Below are 23,967 nucleotides of genomic sequence, written 5' to 3'. Positions count from 1 at the left end.
GAGCCCCAATGTACTGCACATGCACCAGCTGCCCACCTGACATCCTCATCGGCTGTCGTAGTGACACCTCAAATTCATCCTGTCATGATCTGAATTCTCAGACTCCCTCACTCTCCCCCCGCACAAATCTGGCTCTCCCCTCGTGCCCTGCCTTAGCATCATCACCCTGCATCCCTGACCCACAGCCAGAAGCCTGGCAGACATCACTGACCTTGGCTTTCCTCTTCCACCCCCCCATCCACATGACCCCAAATCCTGTCAATTCTCCCCTTTTCTCCCCTTCCCCCATCACCTTCTAGATGCAAAGTCACCGTCCCCTGCCCTAAATCACCAAAGGCTTCCTCACTGCTCTCCCCTGCCCACAATGGCCCCCTCCAATCTGACTGCACTATAACCAGTGGCCTTTTGAAAACATCTGAGCATCTTTTCTTTTTTTAATTTTTGGCCGCACCACGCGGCATGCGGGATCTTATTTCCCCAACCAGGGATCGAACACGAACCCCCTGCAGTGGAAGTGCAGACTCTTTACCACTGGACTGCCAGGGAAGTCCCTGAGCTTTTTTTTTTTCTTCCTCTGAGAATCTTTCTCACACACTTACAATGCTTCTCTGGGTTGCCGTCCCTCTCCCTCCCATGGCTGGCCGACAAGAGCCTGCATGCTCGCTTGAGCTCTCCTCACTCCAGTCACACTGGCCTTTCATTTCCTGGGACTCACTGAGGTTCTCTGCACATCCTACTCACATTGATTCAGCATATACTTCTCAGACACTGGTTTGTGCAAGGTACTGAGCCAGGGAAGGAGCCTGGCATGGTTCCTGCCCTCCTGGTACTCCCGCTCTGGGTGGGGGTGGGGAGATATAATAAACAAATAAATGAACAAGACAGTCTCTGACAGTGTTAAGTGTGATGAAGAAAAATAAAGCGATGTGATCATGACTGAAGGGAGGGGACACTTAGAGTCGGGCAAGGTGATAAGGAATAAAGCAAATCAAGTCGAGGGTGGAGGTGGGGGAGGATTTCAGGCAGAGGGAACAGCACCTGCAAAAGCCCGGAGGTGTGAAAGAGTTTGGTGGCCAAGGGCCAGCAGGGATCCCCTGTGACCGTGTGCTGGGTGCAGGGACAGTGATTTGAGATGGGGCTGGAGAGCGGGCAGGTGGGCCTGGGGCCACACCGAGATGTTTGGACTTTGTTCCAGTGCCGTGGGAAGCCACTGGAGGCTTAGAGCGTGCGAGTGACATCATGCGATTTATGCTTTTAAAAGCTCACGCTGGCAGCTGTGTTCCTCCCTCTCACTCACCACTAAAATCCGCCTCCCCCCCCCCCACGCCACACCGGCCTACACTGCTCCTGGCCCATAGTGAATGTTCAAAATAAGTGTTGAATGAACGCACGCCCCTGACTTCCTGTGTGACCTGGAGGTAGTCACTTCTCTCTCTGGACCTTAGTTTCCTCACCCGAAATACGGTCGGTGGGAATTTCACGCCAGGGTGGGTGGGCGGGACTGGATTTAGGTTACCCGCCTCCCCGAGCGCCCCAAGACCTGAGTCTTCCACCCCAGGAAAGGAATGTGGGGTCTTCCCCCGGTGGGGGCCCTAATCAACGCGCGGCGGCCCTGCCCCGCCCTGGACCATGGTCCGAAGGGTGCTGCAGCCCCGGGGGCGGGACCCGGGGGCGGGACCCGCAGGCGATCCCCCGCGCCCCCGCTCGGATTGGGTGCAGCCGTGACCGGCACCACGCGATTGGTCGGTCCAGAAGCAGGGGCGGGGCCTGGCTCCTGCAGCGGGGCGGCCCGGCAGCGGGGGACGCGGCCAGAGCCCGGGGAAGCTGCTGCGGGGGCGATGGCCGCGCCGAGCTCGGGGCCCCGCGAGGTAGGTGCAGACCCGAGAGAGGACAGGAAAGGAAAGGGTTGGAGGGCAGGGGCAGGGCCTCCCCTCCCCGTGCACGGCGAACACACCCCCATCCAAGCCCAGAAGGGGTCCTGCACTGGGCGGGACTGGGACACGCCCCACATGGGGCCGCAGGTCTGAAGCGGGGAGTCCGGCGGGTATCCCCCGAGAACTTCCTCAGTTTCCTCATCGGGAAAATGGAGACAATGATAAAAGCTTCTCCTTCATAGGGCTGTTAGGAGGTCAAGCTCTCAGACAGTGCTGGGCACTTGGTGGGTGCCCAATGCTAAGGGGTCAGCAGCTATGATCTCAGCTTCGTGCTGACCCTCCGCGCTGGCCTGGAGGAACTCGGCATAGACGAGTGGAATAGATGACTGAATCACTGACATCACAGCTCCTACTATAAGGAGTTCCTGTGCAGGATGCTCAAACTCAACAGTAACAACAGTTAATACCTGCCACGAAGGAGTTATTGTAGTTCTCATTTTACAGATGAGAAAACGAGGTGCAGAAAGGTTAGGTGATTTACCTAAGCTAGTGAGAGGTTGCAGAACAAATGCTCTACCTACTGATAATAACCATCACTATTTTGGGTGCTGACTGCATTCCAGGTACTGTCCCCTCACAACACCCAGTGAGGTGGGTACCAGCCTTATCTGCATTTTACAACTGAGGAAACTGAGGCAGAGAGGGATGAGGGGTGAGCTGACAAGCAGTGGACGTGGGACTCAGACGAGGGTCTCTCCCCTGTGGGATGCTTGCTGCCTCAGGCTCATTGCTTCTGGTGCCTCCCACCCCAGGTCCTGGCCCCCTCCCCAGAGGCTGGACACAGAGCTGCCACCTCGAGCTCTGGCCGCCGTGGCCTCCTCTGGCGTCTACGAGACAAGCAGTCTCGCTTAGGCCTGTTTGAGATTGGCCCAGGGCATGAGCTGCACCAGCTGACGTGTATGATGCAGGCAGGGCTGTGGGCTGCCACTCAAGTGTCCATGGACCACCCGCCCACGGTGAGTGGCCAGTCTGTCCCATGCACCTCCACAGCACAGACAGCAAGACCAGGCTGATGCCCTGTCCTGCTAATACTGCAGGGCTGGGGAACAGAGCGGGCTAGATAGAAGGAGAGGAAGGCAGGGGCTTGGTGAGGGGAGGGAGGGACATTCTGGGGTGGGGGCTGAGGCCAGGAAGCCAGAAAGCCCAGGGTGTGTGGGGAGTGCGAGGAACCCCCTGACCCGGGTGGTTGATGTGTGATCTAGGTGGGTCTCTGCCTCTCTCTGGGCTTCAATGTCACCTCTGTATAATGGGTGGGAGGGATTGTACTCCTTGGTCTCTGAGGCCCTCCCGGTTCTGCCAGGGTGTGTGGTTGAGAAGGGACCCCGCCCCCACCCCACCAGCCCAGCCCATCCTCCCCGGAGCTCAGGCTGGGGCCAGGCTGGCTCAGCAGAAAGGGTCGCCCACTGCAAGCTCAGCAGCTGGACGGCCCGGGTGAGCATGTGTGTTGTTTGTGTGTGTGCATATGTGTGCACAGTGTGACCACATCCTGTGAGCCAGGTCCTAGCACAGGGACCTGGAGGTCCAGGGAGAGAGTAGGAGTCCTCTAAATCTCATCACCTGCTGAAAATCTTCCATGGCTCCCCAATACTCAGCCTGGACTCACGGTCCTGCTGGCTCAACCCCAAGGGCCGACTGTCCAGCCTCCTTCCCAGTCCATCCTTACTCGCTTCAGTCACTCAGGCTCTCCTTCCCTTCCTGGTGGCCCCCACTGCTGTTCCCGCTCCTATGAGCACCCTGCTCCTTCTCTCCACTACCCTTGAGATTTCAGCTTAGGGGGCACCTCCTCCAGGAAGCTTTCTCTGATTCTGCTTCTCCCAGGCTGAGTCAGACAGTCCTAGGCTTCTAGGCCATCCCCTTCGACTGGGAGGGCATCTGGCGACACTTTGGCCAACGTGTGTCTGGGCACATGTGTCAGGCTCTAACTCAGAGACTGGTGCTGGGGACCCAGCAGTGAATGAGACACACCTAGGACCTGCCTTGGGTTACTCTCCTCCTCCCTCCAGCTCTGGGAGGGCTGGCAGTCTATCTGCCCAACTCAGGCACACCCAGAGTGGTCCCCATTGGCTGGAGGAATCAAATTGGGGGGAACGGGGGTGAGGCCAGGTACAGGATGCTTGGAGACCCTGGGCTGGCACCGGGGGGTTGAGACTTGCCCTGAGCCCCTCTGCTCCTTGCTACAGGGGCTGCCCACGGAGGAGGATTTCTCTGAGGTCCTGACCCAGGTTCACGAGGTAGAAAGCCCAAGAGTGCTGCATGGGAGGGGGTGTGTTCTGCTCTTCTCCTCAGTTTCCCCATCTGTGCAGTGGGAATGATGGCTTGCCCCGGGGCTTTGCAGGAAGGGTGTGCTTACCCTGACCCTCCCGCGCCAGAGCCGACTGCACACACCTGGGCCCCAGGGACACTCTTGGGGCTGCTCTTCCTTTCCGCAGGGCTTCGAGCTGGGCACCCTGGCTGGCCCCGCCTTCGCCCGACTGCGGCGCTCCCTAGGGCTGGCAGAGGAGGACTATCAGGCTGCGCTGGGTCCCGGCGGCCCCTACCTGCAGTTCCTCAGCACCTCCAAGAGCAAGGCCAGCTTCTTCCTGTCGTGAGCTGGCGGCTGGGGTGGGGAAGGGGTGGGAGAGGTGTCCGGGGTGGAGGGGGGCTCTTGAGGAGAGAGACAGAATGGCCAGGTCAGGTTGGGTCAGGGCCAGATAGAGGTCAGATGGAGGAGGAGAGACTGAGGGCGAGGGCAGGAGGCGAGAGGGGCGGTGGGGAGGCGGCTCCTGCCCCACCTGGTCAGTGACCTCTCCGTCCCGCCCCCCAGCCACGACCAGCGCTTCTTCCTGAAGACCCTGCGGCGCCGGGAGGTGCGGGCGCTGCTCGCCCACCTGCCCCGCTACGTGCAGCACCTGCAGCGGCACCCACACTCGCTGCTTGCGCGGTTGCTGGGTATGACCGGCCAGGGACCCGGGACTGCGGGGCGAGGGGAGGGGTGAAGAGAGAGAGCGAGAAGGGGAGGGGCTCAGGGAGTGGGCGGTTTCAGGACGGGGGCTGTAGGGGACCTGAGCCCGAGCAGGGTGGAGGGGACTGGACAGGAGGCGGGGCCGGCTGGGGGCAGAGCTCAGTGGGGAGGCGGGTCCTAGACAGCAACGTAGGAGGGCGGGGGTCGGTGGGCGGGGCCAAGACCTCGGGCGGGGCCCAAAGGGGGCGAGGTTGGGATTGAATAGTCCCGGGAGGAGGATATATGAGCAGGGCTAGGCCTGGGGGACACGGCATCTTTGGGGCTAAATTTAGAAGCGGGTCGACTTGGGACACTACCCCAAGCTGGGGAAGGGGTATGGGGGCGTGGCCTGGAGGCTCGGGAAGCGGCGGATTGCGAGAAGGAGGCGTGGCCTGGAACTGGGGCAGGATGCACCCGGCGTTGCCGAGTTTGGGGCCTCTCTACCTGACGCCCTCTCCCTTTCCAGGAGTGCACAGTCTGCGGGTGGCCCGGGGAAAGAAGGTGGGTGAGGCCGAGGCGAGGGGGCCGGGCCGGAGGGGGCGGGGGGAGGGTGAGATCCTGTCCTCCCTCACTCCCTACCCCCGTCTCCAGAAATACTTCATCATCATGCAGAGCGTCTTCTATCCCACCGGCCGCATCTCCGAGAGGTGAGTCGGCCTCCCGGCCCCACCCGGAATGTGCCACCTGAAGCACCCACACTCACTAGACAGACAGCGAAACTGAGGCGCAGGGAGGAGAAGGGACGTTACCAAGATCTCCTGACGGGTCGGAGACAGTGATTCCCACGACCAGCATCTCTTGAGCACTCAGTATGCCATGGGCGCTGTGTGAGCCATTTGCATTCATCACCATCCTTATTCCCAGAACAACTCTTGAGGGGTAGCTGTCCTAATCATCCCCATTTTGTCGAAGAGAAACTGAGGAGGGGAAAGCCACACAGCTACTACGTGAGGAGCAGGGATTCAAACTAGCCTCTGATTGCAGGTGGCCCTCTGAGCCTCCTAGCCCTGCCTCTGCCTCCGAGCTCCACTCTGGTGCTCTCCCAGGGCCGCGGACTTCACTCATGCCCTCTGGTGCTGCGTCTAGGGTTGGGCCCCTCTGTCTAGGATACCCCAGGGATGACAAGGTTCCAAGAGGCAGTCACAGGCAGGGGTAAAGGCTGGACTGGACGTTCAAGGGCCTGAGTTGGAATCCCTGCTCTGCCCTTTTACTCACTGTGTGGTCTTGGGCAAATTAAAAACAAAACAAAACAAAAAACCTCTCTGAGGCTTTTTCTTCATCTCTAACATGGGGACAATAACGGACTGGGGTTGTGCTGAGAATCTGGACAGTCACCCAGTGGAAGCTCTTGTTTCTTATTACCTTGTGAGTTCCCTGTATGTCTCAAGTCTCTATAAGGTTGAATTCTGTCTCCCCCACCCCTCATTTCCCAGGTATGACATCAAGGGCTGCGAGGTGAGCCGCTGGGTGGAGCCCGCCCCTGAGGGCAGCCCCCTTGTCCTGGTGCTGAAAGACCTCAACTTTCAGGGCAAGACCATCAACCTGGGTGAGCCACGGGGGCGGTCACTGCCTGCTCTTCCTCCATTTAGAGTGAAGTTAGAAGGGTGTCCCTGGCACTGCTCTCTGCCTGAGTCTTTAAGAGCCCAGATTCTGGAGTCAGGCAGAGAATCCTAACTCCACAGCTTTCTAGCTAGGTGACCAAGGCAAAGTACAGATGAGTTTCCTCATCTGTGAAATGGGACAGTAATGACATCTGCCCTTCTGGGGCAGATGTGTGTGGAGCCCTCAGAAACTTGCCTGGCACACAACGAGCACTCAGGTGGGGGCACTGATGCTCCGGCAGGGCCCCAGCGGAGCTGGCTCCTCCGCCAGATGGAACTGGACACCGCCTTCCTCCGGGAGCTCAACGTGCTGGATTACAGCCTCCTGATGGCCTTTCAGCGTCTCCATGAGGATGAGCGGGGCCCAGGCAGTAGCCTCATCTTCCGCACAGCCAGGTGGGCCCCCCAGAGGCAACAGCAAGAATGAGGTGATGAGAACATGGAAAAGACAGATGGTGTAGTGGGGGAACAGCACAGGCAAAGGCTCGAAGACTGGAAAGTGCAGTGTTTGTGTGTATGTGTGTACGTGTGTGTGTGTGTGTGTGTGTGTGTGTGTAGGGTGGAGGGCTGGAGAAGTCTGGCCGGCAGGGGTAGCAGGCACAGATGGATCACAGCAGAGGAAAGACCAGGTGAGATCCAGTTGTGCTTTTGAGGAATCTGCCCATTTTCCAGAAGGAGATGTGGAGCCATTAAAGGTTTCAGAACTATTTAATTTTTGCCTTAGAAAGAGCCCTTGCCCCTTAACTCGGTCATTTCACTTTGAGGACCCCAAAGTCATCACCACTGGCACCATCATCTTGTTGCCTTCCTCTTGCATGCAGCCAATCCTTGCATGCTGACTATGAGCCTCATTGAGAGGATGGGCTCGTTCCCATTTTAGAGATGTGGAAACTGAGCCTCAGAGAGAGGAGGTGAAGTTGTAGAATGACTTTTGAGGATTCATGTTAGTACTTGGTTAGTTACTTGGATTTCAGTCCTCCAAGGCCCACATCTGTGGTTGAACCGAATTACTCAGGGATTAAGACAGGCACTTCAAGGAAATAAGTTCATTGATCTAGTGGGTGGACAAGACAAGTGAAAAATGATGTCCACTCACCTAGCCCCCATCCCCACCCTTTGGAGGAAGACCTTGGGATGGGTGAGTCTTGGGCACAACCCAAGGTAATGGCTTGGTGGGCACATCCTGACCAGATGGTGGAATGCCTGCCATGGGGCACAGAATCCACCAAGTCTGCCCATCCAACCTAGGTCAGCTTCTCCCTTGCCCTCTACCCCCAGATGGTGCTCAGATTACAGCCGTCATTCAGCAGGTAAACCCAAGTTTGCCTACGATGGTTGTTTCTCCATGCTGCCTGGTAAATGGTCACAGCTACAGCCCCACCCCCACCCAGTTCCCAGCCCCTCATTCAGAACCCACCACCCCCAGGTTAACCCTGGCACTGCAGAGGGTACCAGCACTCTGTCCTGGCTCCCAGACCACTCGGTTCTGATTGGTTGGTGCCTGGGTGGGGCTTTCTTTGATTGGCTTTTTTCCCCCAAGACCTGGGCAGGGCAGGGATAAAGCCCTCAGCGACCCCCCCCACCGCGCGACCCCCACTCCCAAACTCCCACCATCACAAGAGGACAATGTTAGGGAACTGAGCCTGCTTCTGGTTGGGATTGGGGGCCCAGCCAGAGGCATCTTCTGATTTGGAATACAATTTGAGGCAAAAAGACACACCATCTGCAAACTCAGGTTGGACTTTGTCTGCAAGGTTTCAACTCTGCCACCCTGAAACTTCCAGGGGTGGACGACCCCAAACAGCAGTTTAGGAAGTACCCAAACATGGGACTTACCCAAAGTGATGTGGCACATAAGTGCAGAGCCAGAGTCTGTGTGACCCAAATGCTCTAGACCAGCGCTACCCAGTAGAAATTTAATGCGAGCCACACATGTAGTTTTAAATTTTCTAGTAGCCTCATTTTAAAAAGTAAAAAAGAAATAGGTAAAAATAATTTTAATAACATATTTCACTTACTTCGTACATCCAAACTTTTATCATTTCATCATCTAATCAATATAAACATTTATGAGATATTTTACATTCTTTTTCTCATACTGTTTTGGAAATCCAGTATGTATTTTATACTAACTGCGCATCTCATTTGGGACTGGCCACGTTTAAGTGCTCAGTGGCCACATATGGCTGGCTGGTGGCTGCATAATGAACAGCTCAGCTTTAGACCGTCAGCTGCACTTCACTCAGCCGCCCAGTTTATCTGACGTCACAGGTCCGGGCACACGGGAGGTGTGAGAATGACCCAGGGGCAGCATGGCCATGCTGACAGGGTCCATAGGCTGGGGCTCCCTGGAGGAGGTGGTAACCTCACCCTCCTGTCTGCCCCCAGGTCTATACGAGGGGTACAGAGCCTGGAGGAGCCAGAAGCCCAGAACCGCCGGCTGCTGCCCGACGCCCCCAACGCCCTACACATCCTGGACGGGCCAGAGCAACGCTATTTCCTGGGCCTCGTGGACCTCGCCACAGTCTACGGGCTCCGCAAGCGGCTGGAGCACCTGTGGAAGACGCTGCGCTATCCAGGCCGGACCTTCTCCACCGTCAGCCCAACTCGCTACGCCCGTCGCCTCTGCCAGTGGGTGGAGGCGCACACCGAGTGACCGGCGCCCAGCCGCGCTCTCCCCACCTGGACAATGGTCGCCCGCTGGGGACGCGGGTTCCAGCCTGGCCCGGGCAGAGGGTCGGGCTCTCCTCGCCTGTTGTTCCTCCACTTGGCCTCCAGAGGGCAGCATCCCCTAATTAATATTATGAACTCATTTTGCTGGGGATGCTGTGCCTGGCATTGTTATCAGGGACTCCCCTACATTAGCTCATTTAATCCTCAAAAAAAAAAAAAAAATGCTATTATTCTTTTTTTTTTTTTTTACAGACCATGAAATGAAGGCTCAGGGGGTGAAGGGACTGAGCAAGATCATTCAGCAATAAATGCTGGAACCAGGACTCAACTATGCCTTTTGGACTCAGGAGCCTGTATTCTTACTCACCAGCTCCCGCAGCCCTGTCCTCATTGGGGAAAGGGGGAGGCTGAAGCCACCAAGCCCAGCCCCCTTGTCGTCCAGATGGGGAAACTGAGGCCCAAAGACTTTAAGGGGCTTATGCACGGGTAAGTGGCAAGGCCAGCCCAAGAACCCGCGCCTCCCACCCCCCCGCCCTGGCTCAAGCAGGGCCCACTGGCCTCCCTCTGGGGTGGCCCCCCTCACTCCTGCTCCTCTAGGATGCAGGTGGGAGGAGGTGGGGGAGTGGGGGGGCTTCAGCTCTGGGAAACATTAGACTGCGGTCCACTATTGATCTTGAGTAAGCTCTGCCCTCCTCTGGGAGTCACTTTTATCATCTGTGAAATGGGACCAGGGGTTGGTGGTCAGACAGAGGGACCTGGACACACAGACATCACTGGGAGCAGAGAAGAAAATTGCCTGCATAGCCTCTGATCTTTCCTTCTCCCCCCTCCAGGAAACTCCAACTCTGCCTTTGACCCCAGTCCAATCCGACCATGCCCAAGTGGCCCTTTCCTCTAGAGCTTCTCTGGGGCCTGGCTGAGTGATCAGGACAAGGTGCTAAACCTCTCTGTGCCTCAGTGGTCTAATCGTTAAAATGGAAACATTTAACTCATTAAATATTTACTGAGCACCTGCTATATGACAGGCCCTCTGCTGGGAAATGGGGACGTGGGGTGGAGCAAGATGCATAGATTCCACCGCCACAGAACTCACAGTCGGGGGGGGGACAGTGACAAAAGCAACCTGTGTGACAAAGCCTTGTGAAGGCACATGGGGCCGTGGAGCTCAGGGAAGGAGCCTCTACCTAATTATTTGATGGGTGGGTGTGCTCTAACCCCTTCACTGAGACCAGAAGAATCAGATGCAGCTCTGGGAGGGTCCCAAGCCAAGGACACAACAAAGATCTGGAGTAAGAGAGAGCCTGGCACTAGAGAGAAAAACATGACACTGTGGTTGGAGTTCAGGGCTGGGGGGACAGTGTGATGGTGTGGGGGGCTTTGTGGGCCAATGGCTGATCCCTGGACTGGATGACTCCAGACCTTGGGAAATTCACTCAGTTACACCCACCACTGCCATTCCATTGGCCTTGAGAGAAAAGGAGGAGAAATGGCTGGTGGGGGAAGGGAGAGGAAAGGGAAATCTTAAGCTGCAGGGCTGGAGTGAGGGTTCCTGGAATATATATACATATATATAATTGACACCACCCCTAGCTGTCTGGGTGACTCTGGGTGATTACTCTACCTTTCTGAGCTGGCACAAGCCACAGAGCATTTCTTGTTCTGGCTCAGCAGGAAGCTGAGACATAGAGTGCATTAAGGTCATCACTAAGGAGGTGGGTGGGTCGTGGAGACTCTGTGGTGGAAGGGCAGCACAGCAGGAAACTGGGGTTTGGCCCTACATTTCCCTGGGGTCTGGATCCGACAGGGCTGAGTCAGGGCCCGAGCCCTACGCTCAGAGATGGGGATGGCTCAGCCCCTACCCACTTTGGATCTCTGGCAATGGGCTGAGGCAGGGCCTGCGGCTGGAAAGGAAGTGGTTTGTCCAAGGTCTCACGAGGCCCAGGACTCCTGGCTCTTCTAACTGGCTCATTCAACAGACATTCTCTAGCACTGAGTGTGTGTCGAGCACTGTGCCGGTGTCAGAAATGCCCTAAGAACATGACTGGCCTGACTGCCCGCATGGAGCTTAGAAGCTGGTGGGCAGATGGACCATAAACAAGAAAACCAGTTAATACACAGCATGATTTCAGAGTGTGACAAGTACTATGAAAAAAATAAATCATGTTGGGACAAGAGGGATGGTGGTGCGGTGTTGGATAGAAAAGTTGGCAAGGGCCTTTCTGAGGAGGTGATATTTGAGCTGAATGACAAGAGCCGGCCATCTGAATAAAGAAGTCCAGGTAGAGGATATAGCAAGTGCAAAAGTCCTGAAGTAGGAACGAGCTCAATGCAACTGGAGATTGGAACGGCGGCCAGGGTGGGTGGACGGTGATTAAGAAGGAAGCAGGAGGGCCTCCTTATTCTATGAAGAAGAGTAAGGAGAGGACTTTTGCCAAAGCCAAATTGAAGAGCTTCATCTGAGGCTGTGGGACTTCCCAGTGTCAGTTCCACTGTGGATGTATGATCCTCATCTACTCTGGGAGCCCAGGACATTTGGGCATGTCTGGGCTTATCAAGACAGGAACTTGACCATGTCTCCATGCGGCCTTAGCAAGGAAGGATTTGCCTCTCTGGGGAAGGAATCGTCACCAGCCATTGTGGGTGATCAATGAATCCATAGGGAACATCTCACCATTTTCCCCCTGGGGTTGGGGCCACAGAGAGAGACTGAACTGAGGTGTGCCCAGGCTGGAGTGGGGGATACAAGGAAGGCTTGTGCTCAACAGAGGCCCCGGGGGCAGGGCTGCTTCAACAGCAGCCCCCAGCAGGATGGGGAGAGGCATGGAGGCCTAGATCACCGGCTTGGGGGAATCTGGCTTTGCATATGGAGTGCTAGCCCTGGAAAGCTGCTGATCTGGGTGCAGATATCCAACACAGATACCCTGCTGTTGTGCCCACACCAGAACCTCTTAGAAAAGGGAAATGGAGTTTGAAATGGGACCAGAGCCAGAGCCCAGGCTGGTTCCCAGGCCAGGGCCCTGCAGAAGGGGATGCGTGTGGTAAGATGAGCTTTCTTTCAATGCTCATGAAGCATTTTGTAAAAAAGAAAAACAGTTTAGATGGGAAGTATGCTCTCCACTTCACCCCAGGCCCACCTCTCCCTATTGCCTCCTATTTGCCCCTTCGATCCTATCTGGCCCCGGAAAGCACTTGACTTTGAATCCCCGAGGGACCCCAGGTGAGCCTTCGAATGGGACACATTTCAGCACCTGCAGGGGCCCTACACTGAGTTGGCTTCGAATTGGAGGACACTTTGAGAAGGGGGGTGTTATAGTGTGACTTCTTTTGTACCATGATTCTTCCTCATCTTGTGTGAAACTCATAGGGTTTAAGCTCAGTAATTCAAGATGGAGTCACAGTGGCCAATGTGAACTTCCATATTAGTTGTTGTGAACTGTCCAGTACAGAACTGCAAGTGTCTGAGTGTCATAAATTAATAGTGTTGCTTTAGGGACTTCCCTGGCGGTCCAGCGGTTAAGACTCTGCACTTCCACTGCAGGGGGCATGGCTTCCATCCCTGGTTGGGAACTAAGATCCCACATGCCGCCTGGCGTAGCCAAAAAAAAAAAATTAACAGTGTTGCTTTATTTATTTGGCTGCGCTGGGTCTTAGTTTTGGCACGTGGGATCTTCGCTGCCACGTGCAGCGGCATGCAGGATCTAGTTCCCTGACCAGGGATCGAACCCGGGGTCCCTGCATTGGGAGCGTGGAGTATTAACCACTGGACCACCAGGGAAGTCCCAGTAGTTTTGCTTTAGGTAAGGAATTTGTTTGGTTCCTCGGGAAGACTCTACTGGCACAGAGACTGATAGAGACAAGATTCTTTGGGGCATAACTGTTACACCTTACAGGCAGATCCTTTAAAATGAGACTACAAGACTGAGCAACTTGAAGGCTCTTTGCTGGAGGACTTGGCGCTGCTGTGAGCTGTTCCAGACGGATGCTCTGTTGGAGCGGAAGGCGACTTCCCACTCACATTTGTCATGAGATTCTGGTTCAGCTGGACCAAAGCCCGCCGCTCGCTCGTGCTGAGACGTGACCTTCCCAGTCTTCTCCTTGTTGTTTGTTACCCCCTTTCCTATTTTCCCCACTAACCTGTGTTGTGTGCAATAAACCAAGTGACTCATGAATTGAATACTGGTTATGGTTTTTGTTTTTTTAAAATATTTATTTATTTATTTGCTGTATCAGGTCTTAGTTGCGGTGCGCAGGCTCTAGAGTACCCAGGCTCATTAGTTGTGGCATGGGCTTAGTTGTTCTGCAGCATGTGGGATCTCAGTTCCCTGACCAGGGATCGATCCGGCATCCCCTGCATTGCAAGACCGATTCTTAACCACTGGACCACCAGGGAAGTCCCATGGTTATGTTCTGTATATCCCCAGTCCTGTGATTCTAACCTGGTCTTACCGCTGGATCTTGCAGCAAAACGGAGGTGTTTGGGAGGTGAAAGTAGGTGGTCAGAGTCCTGGCTCTGCAGTAACCGCCCAGGGTTGGAATCTTGGCTCTGTCACAAGATGCCTCTGCACCATCTCACTGAGAGATGCTATCATCAGGTAGGTGCTATCATCACCCCTACTCCACAGAGGAGAAAAACTGAGGCTCAGGTGAACTCACCCGAGGTAGTCCAGGTAAGGTTGCCAGAGAAAATACAGGACGCCCAATGACACTGGAATTTCAGATTTCTAATATAATTATTGGTTGTTGCTGAAATTCCAGTATAAGTGGGCATCTTGTATTTTACTTGCTAAATCTGGCAACCCTACCAAGCTTGAAACCCGGGGCTGCCTGAGCCTAAAACCCCGCTTAATTACCGTCCCGCACCGCTCCCCTCCCCGCCCCCCGCCGCCCGACTTCATAAATGGAGAAACTCCAGTCCGGACGACAAGGGAGCCACGGCACTTTGGCTCCGACACCCTCTAGCCCTTTCCTAGGCGGACCGCCCAACCCACCTCCGGCAGGAGCTTGGGAGACGTGCGGGAGGACAGCAAACGGGAGACACTGCAGCTCAGACTCCGCCCCCAGCTGCCGAGGCCCGGCCCCCAGCCCCGGAGGCCCCTCCGCCACTGCCAGCCGCGTACTTCCCACTCACGCCGCGCAAGCCGCGCTCGTAAGCCCCGCCACCGCCGTTCAGCCCTGCCCCCAGCGCGCCTGTCTCCTCCCCGTCCTGGCAAACCCCGCCCCTGCCGCCGGCAGCGACAGCCCTTTCAGTTTCCAGCCTCCAGAAGCTGCGGCGACGGTGCTGCCTCCGCCCCGGGGCTCCGGCTTCCTGCCCGGCTCGTCCGGCTCGCGGGTCATGGAGCTCGGAGCTGCGGATCGGGAGCAGCCGGCGCGTCCCAACCTGCCCTCCAGGTTAGCGCCCGGCCGGGTGAGGGGTGGTGGAATCTGGGAGTGGGGTGGAAATCCCTCGTGCTGTCCCGCCCCAGGCCTCTCCATTAGTGAGGTAGGAGGGATGGGATGGGAGTCGAGGCTCCAGGCTCCTGATTCTGTCCGACCCAGAGTCGAGGGGTGACCTTGAGCCGAGGGCTCCTCTTGTCTGCCTCTCCTTCCCCATCTGTGCAATGGGGACTGGGTTGGCTGGAGGTTTCCCAAGGGTCACTGATTCCAGCTCCTTTAGGATGGGGACAGTGCTTTCCCGTGTTTGGGGACTTTAAGGCGTTTGATTACCAGAAGCCATCTGCCCTGACCGCGGCCTGTACCCTCCCCTGCCTCAGTTTCCCTGGGCAGTTTCCTCAGAGGCCTGGGACCCAGCTCTGAGTGTCTGGGTCTTGGCAGGTCCCCGGCTCCCATCCCTTCCCAGCGTGATCCCTGGAGGCAGCAGCCCCCCGGCTACTGAGCGGCAGTGACGGCATGAAGGCTCCGGTAAGTGGCGGAAGGAGGAAGGCTCACAGGGGACTTGGAGGTGGCCTCTGGCACAGCAGCCTCAGTAGCCTCTCCCACCCCAGGGCTGACCATCACTTCCGACTCCACTGCTCCTGAGCTGAGGAGAAGGCCAGACTGGCCTCTAAGGCCAGCCCTGACCTGGCAGGCTGTGTGGCCCCAGGCAAGTGGCATTCCATCTCTGGTTTCAGGGCCTTGCCCCTCTTCCTTGTAGAACGGAGATAATAGTACTACCTCCTGTGAGCATCCAGGGTCACCCAGGTGAGGCATCTGTCTACCTGGGAGTGGAATATGTTGTGAAAGTTCAGTTTAGCTGCTCTTGATTTTATTCAGGAGCCCCTGGTGAGAGCCTTGGATGTTGTGGGAAGTCAGCCACGGCTGCCTGAATCAAGGTCTCTGGGTCCCTTGTGGGCAGGGGACCAGGTGCCAGGCACAGCCTGAGGCTTCAGGGCTGAGCCCCCTCCTCCGCACAGCTGGCCACACAGAGATTTATTTTTAGAAGCTGAAGTGGCTTGTGGGCAGAAAAGCGAGGGCCTCTGGCAGGATATGCCTGGGGGAGCTGGTGGGGCTGCTTTTTCACCTCTGATTTTCACAGAGGCCCAGCCAGCTGCTCAGTGGTTTCTGAGGGGTGGCAGAGGGACCTGTGCCTTGGGCAGGCTGGGGGAGAGTTAGCACCCAGAGAGACACAGGTGGTGACCAAGGTGGCTCAGCGCACAATGGCAGGCCTGGGTTGTGTCCCCCACTAGGCAACCCCACCTTGAAGGCTTGGTGGGGGGTACTCATTAAGTCTGCCCGCCGGGCAGTGGGCCAGGAGGGCTTCCTGGTTCAGATGGCCTTTGGCACGTGGTTTCTGGAGGCGGGAGCCTCTGGGCTGCAGCTTTCAGTTATTGAAGCCGTTCGTTGAATGATGCTCCCCTCACATCCCTTTCTACCATCCCTTTACTCAGCCGGTCTGCTGACCCAAATCGCGATCATCAGCTAGGGGGATGGCCACTGAGTCAGCTGGGGGAGGGGATGGGCTATGGGCATGCAGGCAGCCTCAACCCAGGGTCTGAAGGGGGCTGGTTACCCTTCTGATGGGCCACTCTCCTGTCCTCATGTGCACAGCGCTTCATGGTAGTGCTTTGGCCACTGTCCTCACAGTAAGTTCACGCTGCAGGCATTATCTATTTCAAAGAGGAAGCAGGCCCAGAGAGGTGGAGAGTTATACCCAAGGCTGCACAGTACACCTCAGCTTCTGGTTAAGAGCACCGTTTCTGGTTTTGAGGCCCCACCCTGCTACTTTCTTACCGTGTGGACTTGAGCTACCCATTTCACCCCAGATGGGTTCCCTTATCTAGAATATAGGAATACTAATAGGGCTTATCTCAGGGTCATGTGCTCTGAGCCTGGCAGCCCAGAGGAAGGCCTGGTTAACGGAGATGGTGGCCTCTGCTGATGTTCTGGGAACTACTGAGCTGGGGTTTGGACCCATGAGGCTGGGGTACAGCACGCCTGCAAAAGCTTCTAGGAGTCCCAGCGACCCGCACTCCCACCCCGTGACAGCTGCCTCCCCCAGGGTCGGCTCCGACTCGTCCTCCTGTGCTCCTTGGGCTTTTCCGCTGTCTACATCCTGCTGTGCTGCTGGACGTGCCTGCCCTTCTGCCTGGCCTCCTGCCTGGACTGCCACCTCTCTATCAACCCCAGGCCCACTGTGCCAGGGCCCCAGCACTTCAGTGGCTACAGCAGCGTGCCAGATGGCAAGGTGAGTTGGCCGGGCAACATGTGGGGGGCAGGCCCGGCCGAGGCTACCAGGGTGCCCCCCAACTCTCGGGATTGTGAGAAATGGGCTCATGTCAGACCAGCCTGGACCCTGGGCTTGGCTCCTCTGCTCACAAGCTGACCTGTCACTTTACCTCTCTGAGCCTCAAGTTCTAAGAGGAGATGTCTGTTGTTTTTTTTTTGGCCGCACCGCGCAGCTTGCAGGATCTTAGTTCCCCGACCAGGGATTGAACGCGGGCCATGGCAGTGAACGTGCCGAGTTCTAACCATTGGACCATCAGGGAATTCCCAAATGTCTTTTTTTTTTTTTTAAATTCAGCAAATAATTGCCTGGCTGCTCTCAGCTGGGTGCTGGGGATAAAAAAAGGTGAGTCAGACAGGGTGGCCACCCGGAAGTCCCAGTCCAGCGAGGGGAGCCAGACATCATCACATCACAGTGATGCGTGTGTCTTTAGATTTACCTGTCTACGCACAATCCGTTTGTTCAGCAAGTGTGTATTTGGTGCCTTGGATGTGCCCTGCCTTGTGCTGATTGCTGCTGGGGATACAGATGACACAGATAAAAGTCATATCAGCCCCAGAGCTCTCCCTCTGGGAGAGACAGGGACAGTGGGGCCCGGGGGTGACAAGGCAGCTGAGGCCCCTGCCCCACGGCACGCACCTCCCCATGCTTGCTCTGCTGGGCGAGGTTTGGAGTACTTTATCCCCTTCACCCTGATTTCAGCGGCCCCATCTGGTATGTTTCTCAAAGGCATCCCCCAATGACACCCGGTGCAGGAAGCTCCCAGTTCGGAGTTTGACAGCTCTCTGAGTGTTGGCCAGAGGGAGGCGTGCTCAGGGACCCTGGCTTGGAGGAGACCTATTTCAGGCCTTCATCCCTCTGAGTCACAGTTGCCTTATCTGCAAAAGGCTGTCATTACAGTTCCTACCTCAGTAGGGTTGCTGTGCACGTCCAACTGGATGATTCATGGACAGTGTTTAGAACGGGTGCTGTGTAAATCTTTGATCAAGATGCAAAAACAGCTGGGGTCGGGGGGACAAACTCAAGTGCCATACAGGTTTGGCCAGGTGGGACAAATGGCAAGGTGGGCTGGGTGGACGCTGTCCCAGCTCCATGGTCACGGCCAATGTTCATTTCAGATGCTCAGAGCTCATGGTGCCGTGGGCCCAGGGTGGCCAGATCCTCTGAATTTTTTTGTTGTTGTTGTTTGTTTGTTTTTTATTTATTTTTGGCTGCGTTGGGTCTTTGTTGCTGCGCGCGGGCTTTCTCTAGTTGCAGCGATTGGGGTCTACTCTTCGTTGCGGTGTGTGGGCTTCTCATTGCAGTGGCTTCTTTTGTTGCGGAGCACGGGCTCTAGGCGGGCGGGCTTCAGTAGTTGCAGCACGTGGGCTCTGTAGTTGTGGCTTGCGGGCCCTAGAGTGCAGGCTCAGTAGTTGTGGCACACGGGCTTAGTTGCTCTGTGGCATGTGGGATCTTCCCGGACCAGGGATTGAACCTGTGTCTCCTGCATTGGCAGGTGGATTCATAACCCCTGCACCACCAGGGAAGTCCCCCAAGTTTGTTAACAGAGCACGAAATCTAAGTTTGGAATGTCAAAAGGGCTGATTTTTATAAATTAAGTATTAATTGTCTTAAAGACCCTGTGTAGGACAAGCAGAACACCTCCTGGGGCTGATGGTGACATTGGATCTGACCAGACCCCAGTTGTCAGGTCAGGCTCAAACTGAGGGCAGAATAAGGAAGTCTTGTTGTTTATTGCTGGGGCATGGAAAATGGGGCTACGAGCCCTTAAATCAACATTATGTCAGACATAAAATGTCCCTGAGTGGGCTACAACACTGTGTCTTTTATTGACTAGAATTAATGTTCCCATATCCTTTACACGCCTCCATAAACCTGTGTTCCCCCAGGAGGGAATGGAGGCCTGGGGTAGGCAGCAAGTCATTTTCTGGGAGCCCTGACCCCTGACACCCAGTCAATGTTTGCAGGCTTGTTGGCTCAGCTTCCGCCTCTTGGGGGATAATGAGGTGAGGGTTGGACCCTTATTGTGCCCTTGGTCTGTGCTGATCACTCTCCAGGCATTTTCAATTGAATCCTTCCTTACAACCTGGTCAAGTAGATGCTATTTTCATCCCCATTTTACAGATGAGGGAATTGAGGCTCAGAGAGGCAAAGTGACTTGCCTAAGCCCACACAGCTAGGAAGGGGCAGAGCCAGGATTGAGGCTCAGAACGAGAGGTTCCCAATGTTGTCGTGGGCACTAAAGACTGCCTTTACTTATAAACTGGGACAATGAGAATGGGACTGGGGCGGAGAAGGGAGTGACCTAAGAGTGATTCCGAAGAGCTGAGGTTCATATTTACCTAACAAACACATACCTGACACCCAGTCTGTGCCAGGCACTGCTCTGAGTGCTTTATAAATATTTGCTTATGTAACCCTAATGAGGAAATGCAATGCAGGGCCTCTTAGGGCCTCAGCAATAGAGACCAGGGTCAGGAATGTGGCTGATGAGGAAGCACGAAGATTCCCTGAACGCAGAATCTTAGCTCTGCCACTTGTCATCGGTCTGACCTTGAGAAAGTCACGCCAGCTGCCCAGCCTCGGTTTCCTCATCTGCAAAATGGGTTGATAAAGGGACTTACATCCCTTTACTGATACATCTTACTGATGCAGATGTCAAGTGTGGTCAGGGGGTGTTCCTGGGTGGGGGAGCTGGCAGGTGGAAGCTGTGTGCCCAGGACTTTCTTTTTATTTTTTTAAAGAATTGTTTTAGCTTTCATTCTTTTTTTATATAAATTTATTTTATTTTATTTATTTTTGGCTGTGTTGGGTCTTCATTGCTTCGAGTAGGCTTTCTCTAATTGCAGTGAGCGGGGGCTGCTCTTTGTTGCGGTGCACGGGCTTCTCATTGCGGTGGCTTCTCTTGTTGCGGAGCACGGGCTCTCGGTGTGTGGGCTTTAGTAGTTGTGGCTCGCGGGTTCTAGAGCGCAGGCTCAGTGGTTGTGGCACACGGGCTTAGTTGCTCCGCGACATGTGGGATCTTCCCGGACCAGGGCTCGAACCCATGTCCCCTGCATTGGCAGGCGGATTCTTAACCACTGAGCCACCAGGGAAGCCCCCCAGGACTTTCTTTCTCTCTCCCTCCCCCTGCAGCCGCTGGTCCGAGAGCCGTGCCGCAGCTGTGCCGTGGTGTCCAGCTCGGGCCAGATGCTGGGCTCGGGCCTGGGTGCCAAGATCGACAGTGCTGAGTGTGTGCTGCGCATGAACCAGGCGCCCACCGTGGGCTTCGAGGCGGACGTGGGCCGGCGCAGCACCCTGCGGGTCATCTCCCACACCAGCGTGCCGCTGCTGCTGCGGAACTACTCTCACTACTTCCAGCAGGCCCGCGACACCGTCTACGTGGTGTGGGGCCAGGGGAGACACATGGACCGGGCGCTGGGCGGCCGCACCTACCGCGTGCTGCTGCAGCTCACCAGGACGTACCCGGGCCTGCAGGTGTACACCTTCACCGAGCGCATGATGGCCTACTGCGACCAGGTCTTCCAGGACGAGACGGGCAAGAACCGGTGAGCCAGGGGCCTGCCTGCTGGGGTCTCCCTGGAGGCTGGGGGCCTGCCTTCTGCAGCAGCCTCTGGTCCATCGAGGGTCTGCTCTGTCAGGCGCCGGGGCTCGGCAGTGATACAGGCGGACGTGGTCCTGCCCTGTGATGGGGGATGGGAATCAGAGGGCTGTCATTCTTCGAGTTATCATATAGATGAAGAATTCCAAATGGTGGTGAGGGGCGTTCGGCCTCGCCAGCACACGTTCGGGGGTGACTGGTGTGAGCCCGCGCCAGGGAGCTCTTCTCTCTGGAGGGGGTGCTCTGAGACCTGAACTGGTCTCTGACGTCCCTTCCTGATAAGGAAAGCAACAGTGACAGTTCTAACAGCCCTTTTCATGCACCAGGCGCTGCCCTCAATATCTCATTCTACCACACGCCTAAAAGAGCGCGCCGACTCCTGTGGCCCCCTCCTCCACACACGGGCTCCTCCCTGCCACCTCCCCAGCTCAGAAAATACGGCCGCCAGCCTCCCTCCAGTTTTTCAGACAAACACTTGGGCTTTGCGCTTGACTCCCCTTGTTTCATCACCCGCCACGTACGATGGGCTCTCGAATCTCCTCCCGTGCCCACGGGTGCCACCTTGACCTAAGCCACCATCCCCCCTGCTCTCGCAGCACCCCCTGCAGTCTGAGCTCCAACTGCCCCAGGGAATTCATCCCATCAGTCACCCGCCCTCACCCTACAGCAGCTTCGCATCACGGGGAGAGTAAAGTCCAGACTCCCACCTCCTCCCTCCCCTGGCCTGTGAGCCCCGCGTGATCTGGCCCCTGCCTGCCTCTGTGACCTCATCCTCCTTCGCTTACCCTGTTCCAGCCACCCTGGCTGTCTGGGCCTCCTCAGACATCCACGCTGCTCTCACCTGCAGACCTGTGCACGTGCCGTTCTTTCCCCCAGGTCCTCCCACGGATGACTCTTTGCTTCCAGATGTGGATGGAGGGTCATGTTGACCCCAAATGAAGGAGCATCTGCTACCTGACATCCTTCATCCCATTCTTTTGTTTCTTCGTCTTCCCAGCAGTTCTCTCCCAGCTGCCCCCTCCCTTGAGAATGTTAGCAGTGGGCGGGGCCGGTTCAGGCCAGCACAGGGCTTAGGAGGTGTTCAGTTTGAATGACTGAATCACCCCACAACCCCTCGGTAGAGGTGGAGGTGAGTGGCCCTCGGCTGGGAGAGTAACCAGTGCTGGTGCTTTGAGAGAGTCGAGGCCTGGGGTGGCCACACAGTTCCTTGCTCTGAGTTGGGTGTTGGGGCCTGGGAGAGGAGCTAGGCTGACAGTGTTCCCTCTCCATAACCACCCATAATTATCCCCATTTCACGGATGGCTCACTGAGGCTCAGAGAAGTTCACGAGCAAACCCGATGCCGCAGAGCAGATTCAAATCGAAGACCATTTGACTCCAGACGACCCTCTTCCCCACTTTCAACGACGGTGCTCTGCTGCCTCGTGCTGTCTCCCCAAGCTTGGTCCCTTAGCTGTGGACAGGATGTGATCAAGGCTGCCGCACCACCGCTGGGGGAGGGGTGGTTTGCTCAAGTCCTCTGTGGGTAGGAAGAGTTGAATGGACCCAGCTTTGCACCCCGCCCCCACCTGTTGCCCACTGCTGGCCTTGGGCTGGGGCTGCCCCGTCCTAAGCCACCCCCAGAGCCCCACTGTGGGCGTCAAGGTGAGAGGCCCTCTGCTGGGAGGGGAACCAGTGCTGTGCCCTGAGAGAGCTGAGGCTGGGGCCGCCTTGCTCCCAGTTGAGTTGGGGGTCGCGGCTGGCTGACTGCTTCCCTCCCTCTGCCAGGAGGCAGTCGGGCTCCTTTCTCAGCACCGGCTGGTTCACCATGATTCTCGCCCTGGAGCTGTGTGAGGAGATCGTGGTCTATGGAATGGTCAGCGACAGCTACTGCAGGTCAGGCCAGCCAGACGCCGGGCGGGAGGGCACCATGCGTGGGCCCTGTCCATGCTGGAGAGTGCGTGGGCTTCCCGATGGGTGGCCGAGGCCCAGGGTGGGAAGGAGCCCGGCCTCTGGAACAGGCTGGATACCAGCCTCCGCTCTGCCCGTGTGGCCTTTGGGCCTGGCCGCCACTTCCCAGAGCCTCTATTTTCTCATGTCCAAGAGAGAAAATAATCACACTTTCCTCAGAAGGTTATGGAAAGGTTTAGAGAGAGAATAATCTACCAAAGTGCCTACCACAGCATCAGGGCTGATGGTGTCAGTGATCTATTACACCTAAGTTTTGACTTGTGATATTATATAGTTCAACGTTATCATAACTGACATAATTAACTGAACTGAAAGGGTCCCACGTCTTCACCCTCTTTTCTTTTTGGAACTTCTTTGCTGAGCACGTGGGTGAGATGGAAGTAGCCCGTGTGCCCTCTGCCATGGCACCTGGCCAGACAGCCAGTGTGTAGGTGGGTGTGCAGGGCTGGCAGCTCCATGCTGCGGGGAATGAGGGGTCCGTCCCCAAGAGCCCAGCACCAGGCGCTTTGCATATTTTGACCGGTGGTTTCAGCCGAGAAGGTAGATAATCACCATCCCCATTTTACAGATGGGTTATTGAAGCTCACGGCGTACGTCTTTGGCCTAGAGTCAGCCAGCTTGCAAGAGGCAGAGCCAGGGCTTGAACCCCGGCCTTTGGGATCCTCAGGGTCTGCCCTGTTCCTCCTTTGTTCTGGCCTCCCCTGGGACCAAGCATGGGGCTCTGTGGCCTGTAGTACCTGGCGAGGGGTGGTCCGGTAGGTGGCAGGGTCTGGTGGGAGGCGGGCGAGTCCTGGTGCCTCACGCTCGTCCCTGTTCCCCACCCACAGGGAGGAGAGCCACCCCTCAGTGCCTTACCACTACTTCGAGAAGGGCCGGCTGGACGAGTGTCAGATGTACCTGGCACACGAGCGGGCACCCCGCAGCGCTCACCGCTTCATCACTGAGAAGGCCGTGTTCTCCCGCTGGGCCAAGAAGAGGCCCATCGTGTTCGCCCACCCGTCCTGGAGGACCCAGTAGCCCCATCGCCCAGCCAGCCACAACGCCTTCACCAGGCCTCTGTTCCGACCACACTCCACCAAAAACATTTAATTTATGGATCCTGCCGCCTATCATGTGCCGAGCAGACCGAAGTTCCCTTCCTGCCCTACCCTGGGGACACGTGGAGCCATCTCAGGCCTCCAGACTTAGGGGGAGAAGAGGAGGGCCGTGGTGACCTTTGCACCCTCCTCCCTACCCTTGCTCCCTGAGTAATCTGAGTCAGGTTCATCCCACCTCTGAGTCTGTCCGGTGGCGTTTGCTCCCGGGGCTGGTGGCGCCTCATTCACCAGCACCATGAATTTCAACCGAGCACCAGCCCTGGCCCTTCCTCTCTGCACTCCCTCTCCACCTGCCTTTGGTGCCACACTTCCCAGGCTGGTCGCCCTGGTCAGGGCAACCCAGAGCTTGGGGTTTGTTGGGCGAAGGGGCCTTTGAACTGTGACTGCCAGGGCCGCCTCTGGAGTGTATGGGTAAACATGTTTTCTGAAAGCC

General features: G+C 56.6%; 2 protein-coding genes across 5 annotated transcripts; both read left to right on the top strand.

Moving 5' to 3' along the window:
- The first annotated feature begins 1,744 nt into the window (after positions 1-1,744).
- On the top strand, positions 1,745-9,316 carry PIP5KL1 (phosphatidylinositol-4-phosphate 5-kinase like 1). 2 transcript variants are annotated; one of them, XM_082402711.1, is made up of 10 exons: positions 1,745-1,868; positions 2,687-2,890; positions 4,115-4,165; positions 4,364-4,518; positions 4,738-4,862; positions 5,381-5,415; positions 5,506-5,561; positions 6,348-6,460; positions 6,758-6,911; positions 8,904-9,316. In XM_082402711.1, the coding sequence occupies exons 1-10, from the start codon at positions 1,839-1,841 to the stop codon at positions 9,169-9,171; spliced, it is 1,191 nt and encodes a 396-aa protein (XP_082258837.1). In that variant the 5' UTR covers positions 1,745-1,838; the 3' UTR covers positions 9,172-9,316. The 2 variants fall into 2 exon arrangements, with proteins under 2 accessions (XP_082258837.1, XP_082258838.1); XM_082402712.1 differs by lacking the exon at positions 4,115-4,165.
- Positions 9,317-14,421: 5,105 nt separating this feature from the next.
- On the top strand, positions 14,422-23,967 carry ST6GALNAC4 (ST6 N-acetylgalactosaminide alpha-2,6-sialyltransferase 4). Of its 3 annotated transcripts, XM_082402714.1 has the most exons (6): positions 14,426-14,576; positions 15,000-15,086; positions 16,663-16,848; positions 20,023-20,435; positions 22,255-22,362; positions 23,265-23,967. In XM_082402714.1, exons 2-6 carry the CDS (start codon positions 15,075-15,077, stop codon positions 23,452-23,454), a joined length of 909 nt encoding a protein of 302 aa, XP_082258840.1. In that variant the 5' UTR covers positions 14,426-14,576; positions 15,000-15,074; the 3' UTR covers positions 23,455-23,967. The 3 variants fall into 3 exon arrangements, with proteins under 3 accessions (XP_082258842.1, XP_082258840.1, XP_082258841.1); XM_082402716.1 differs by lacking the exon at positions 15,000-15,086 and having other exon boundaries at positions 14,422-14,576; XM_082402715.1 differs by lacking the exon at positions 22,255-22,362 and having other exon boundaries at positions 14,434-14,576.

The sequence above is a fragment of the Balaenoptera borealis genome (assembly GCF_965194805.1).
Source record: "Balaenoptera borealis genome assembly, chromosome: 8".
Taxonomy (NCBI): Eukaryota; Metazoa; Chordata; class Mammalia; order Artiodactyla; family Balaenopteridae; genus Balaenoptera; species Balaenoptera borealis.
The sequence above is the reverse complement of the archived record's forward strand: the minus strand, read 5'-3'. Positions and strand labels throughout refer to the sequence as shown.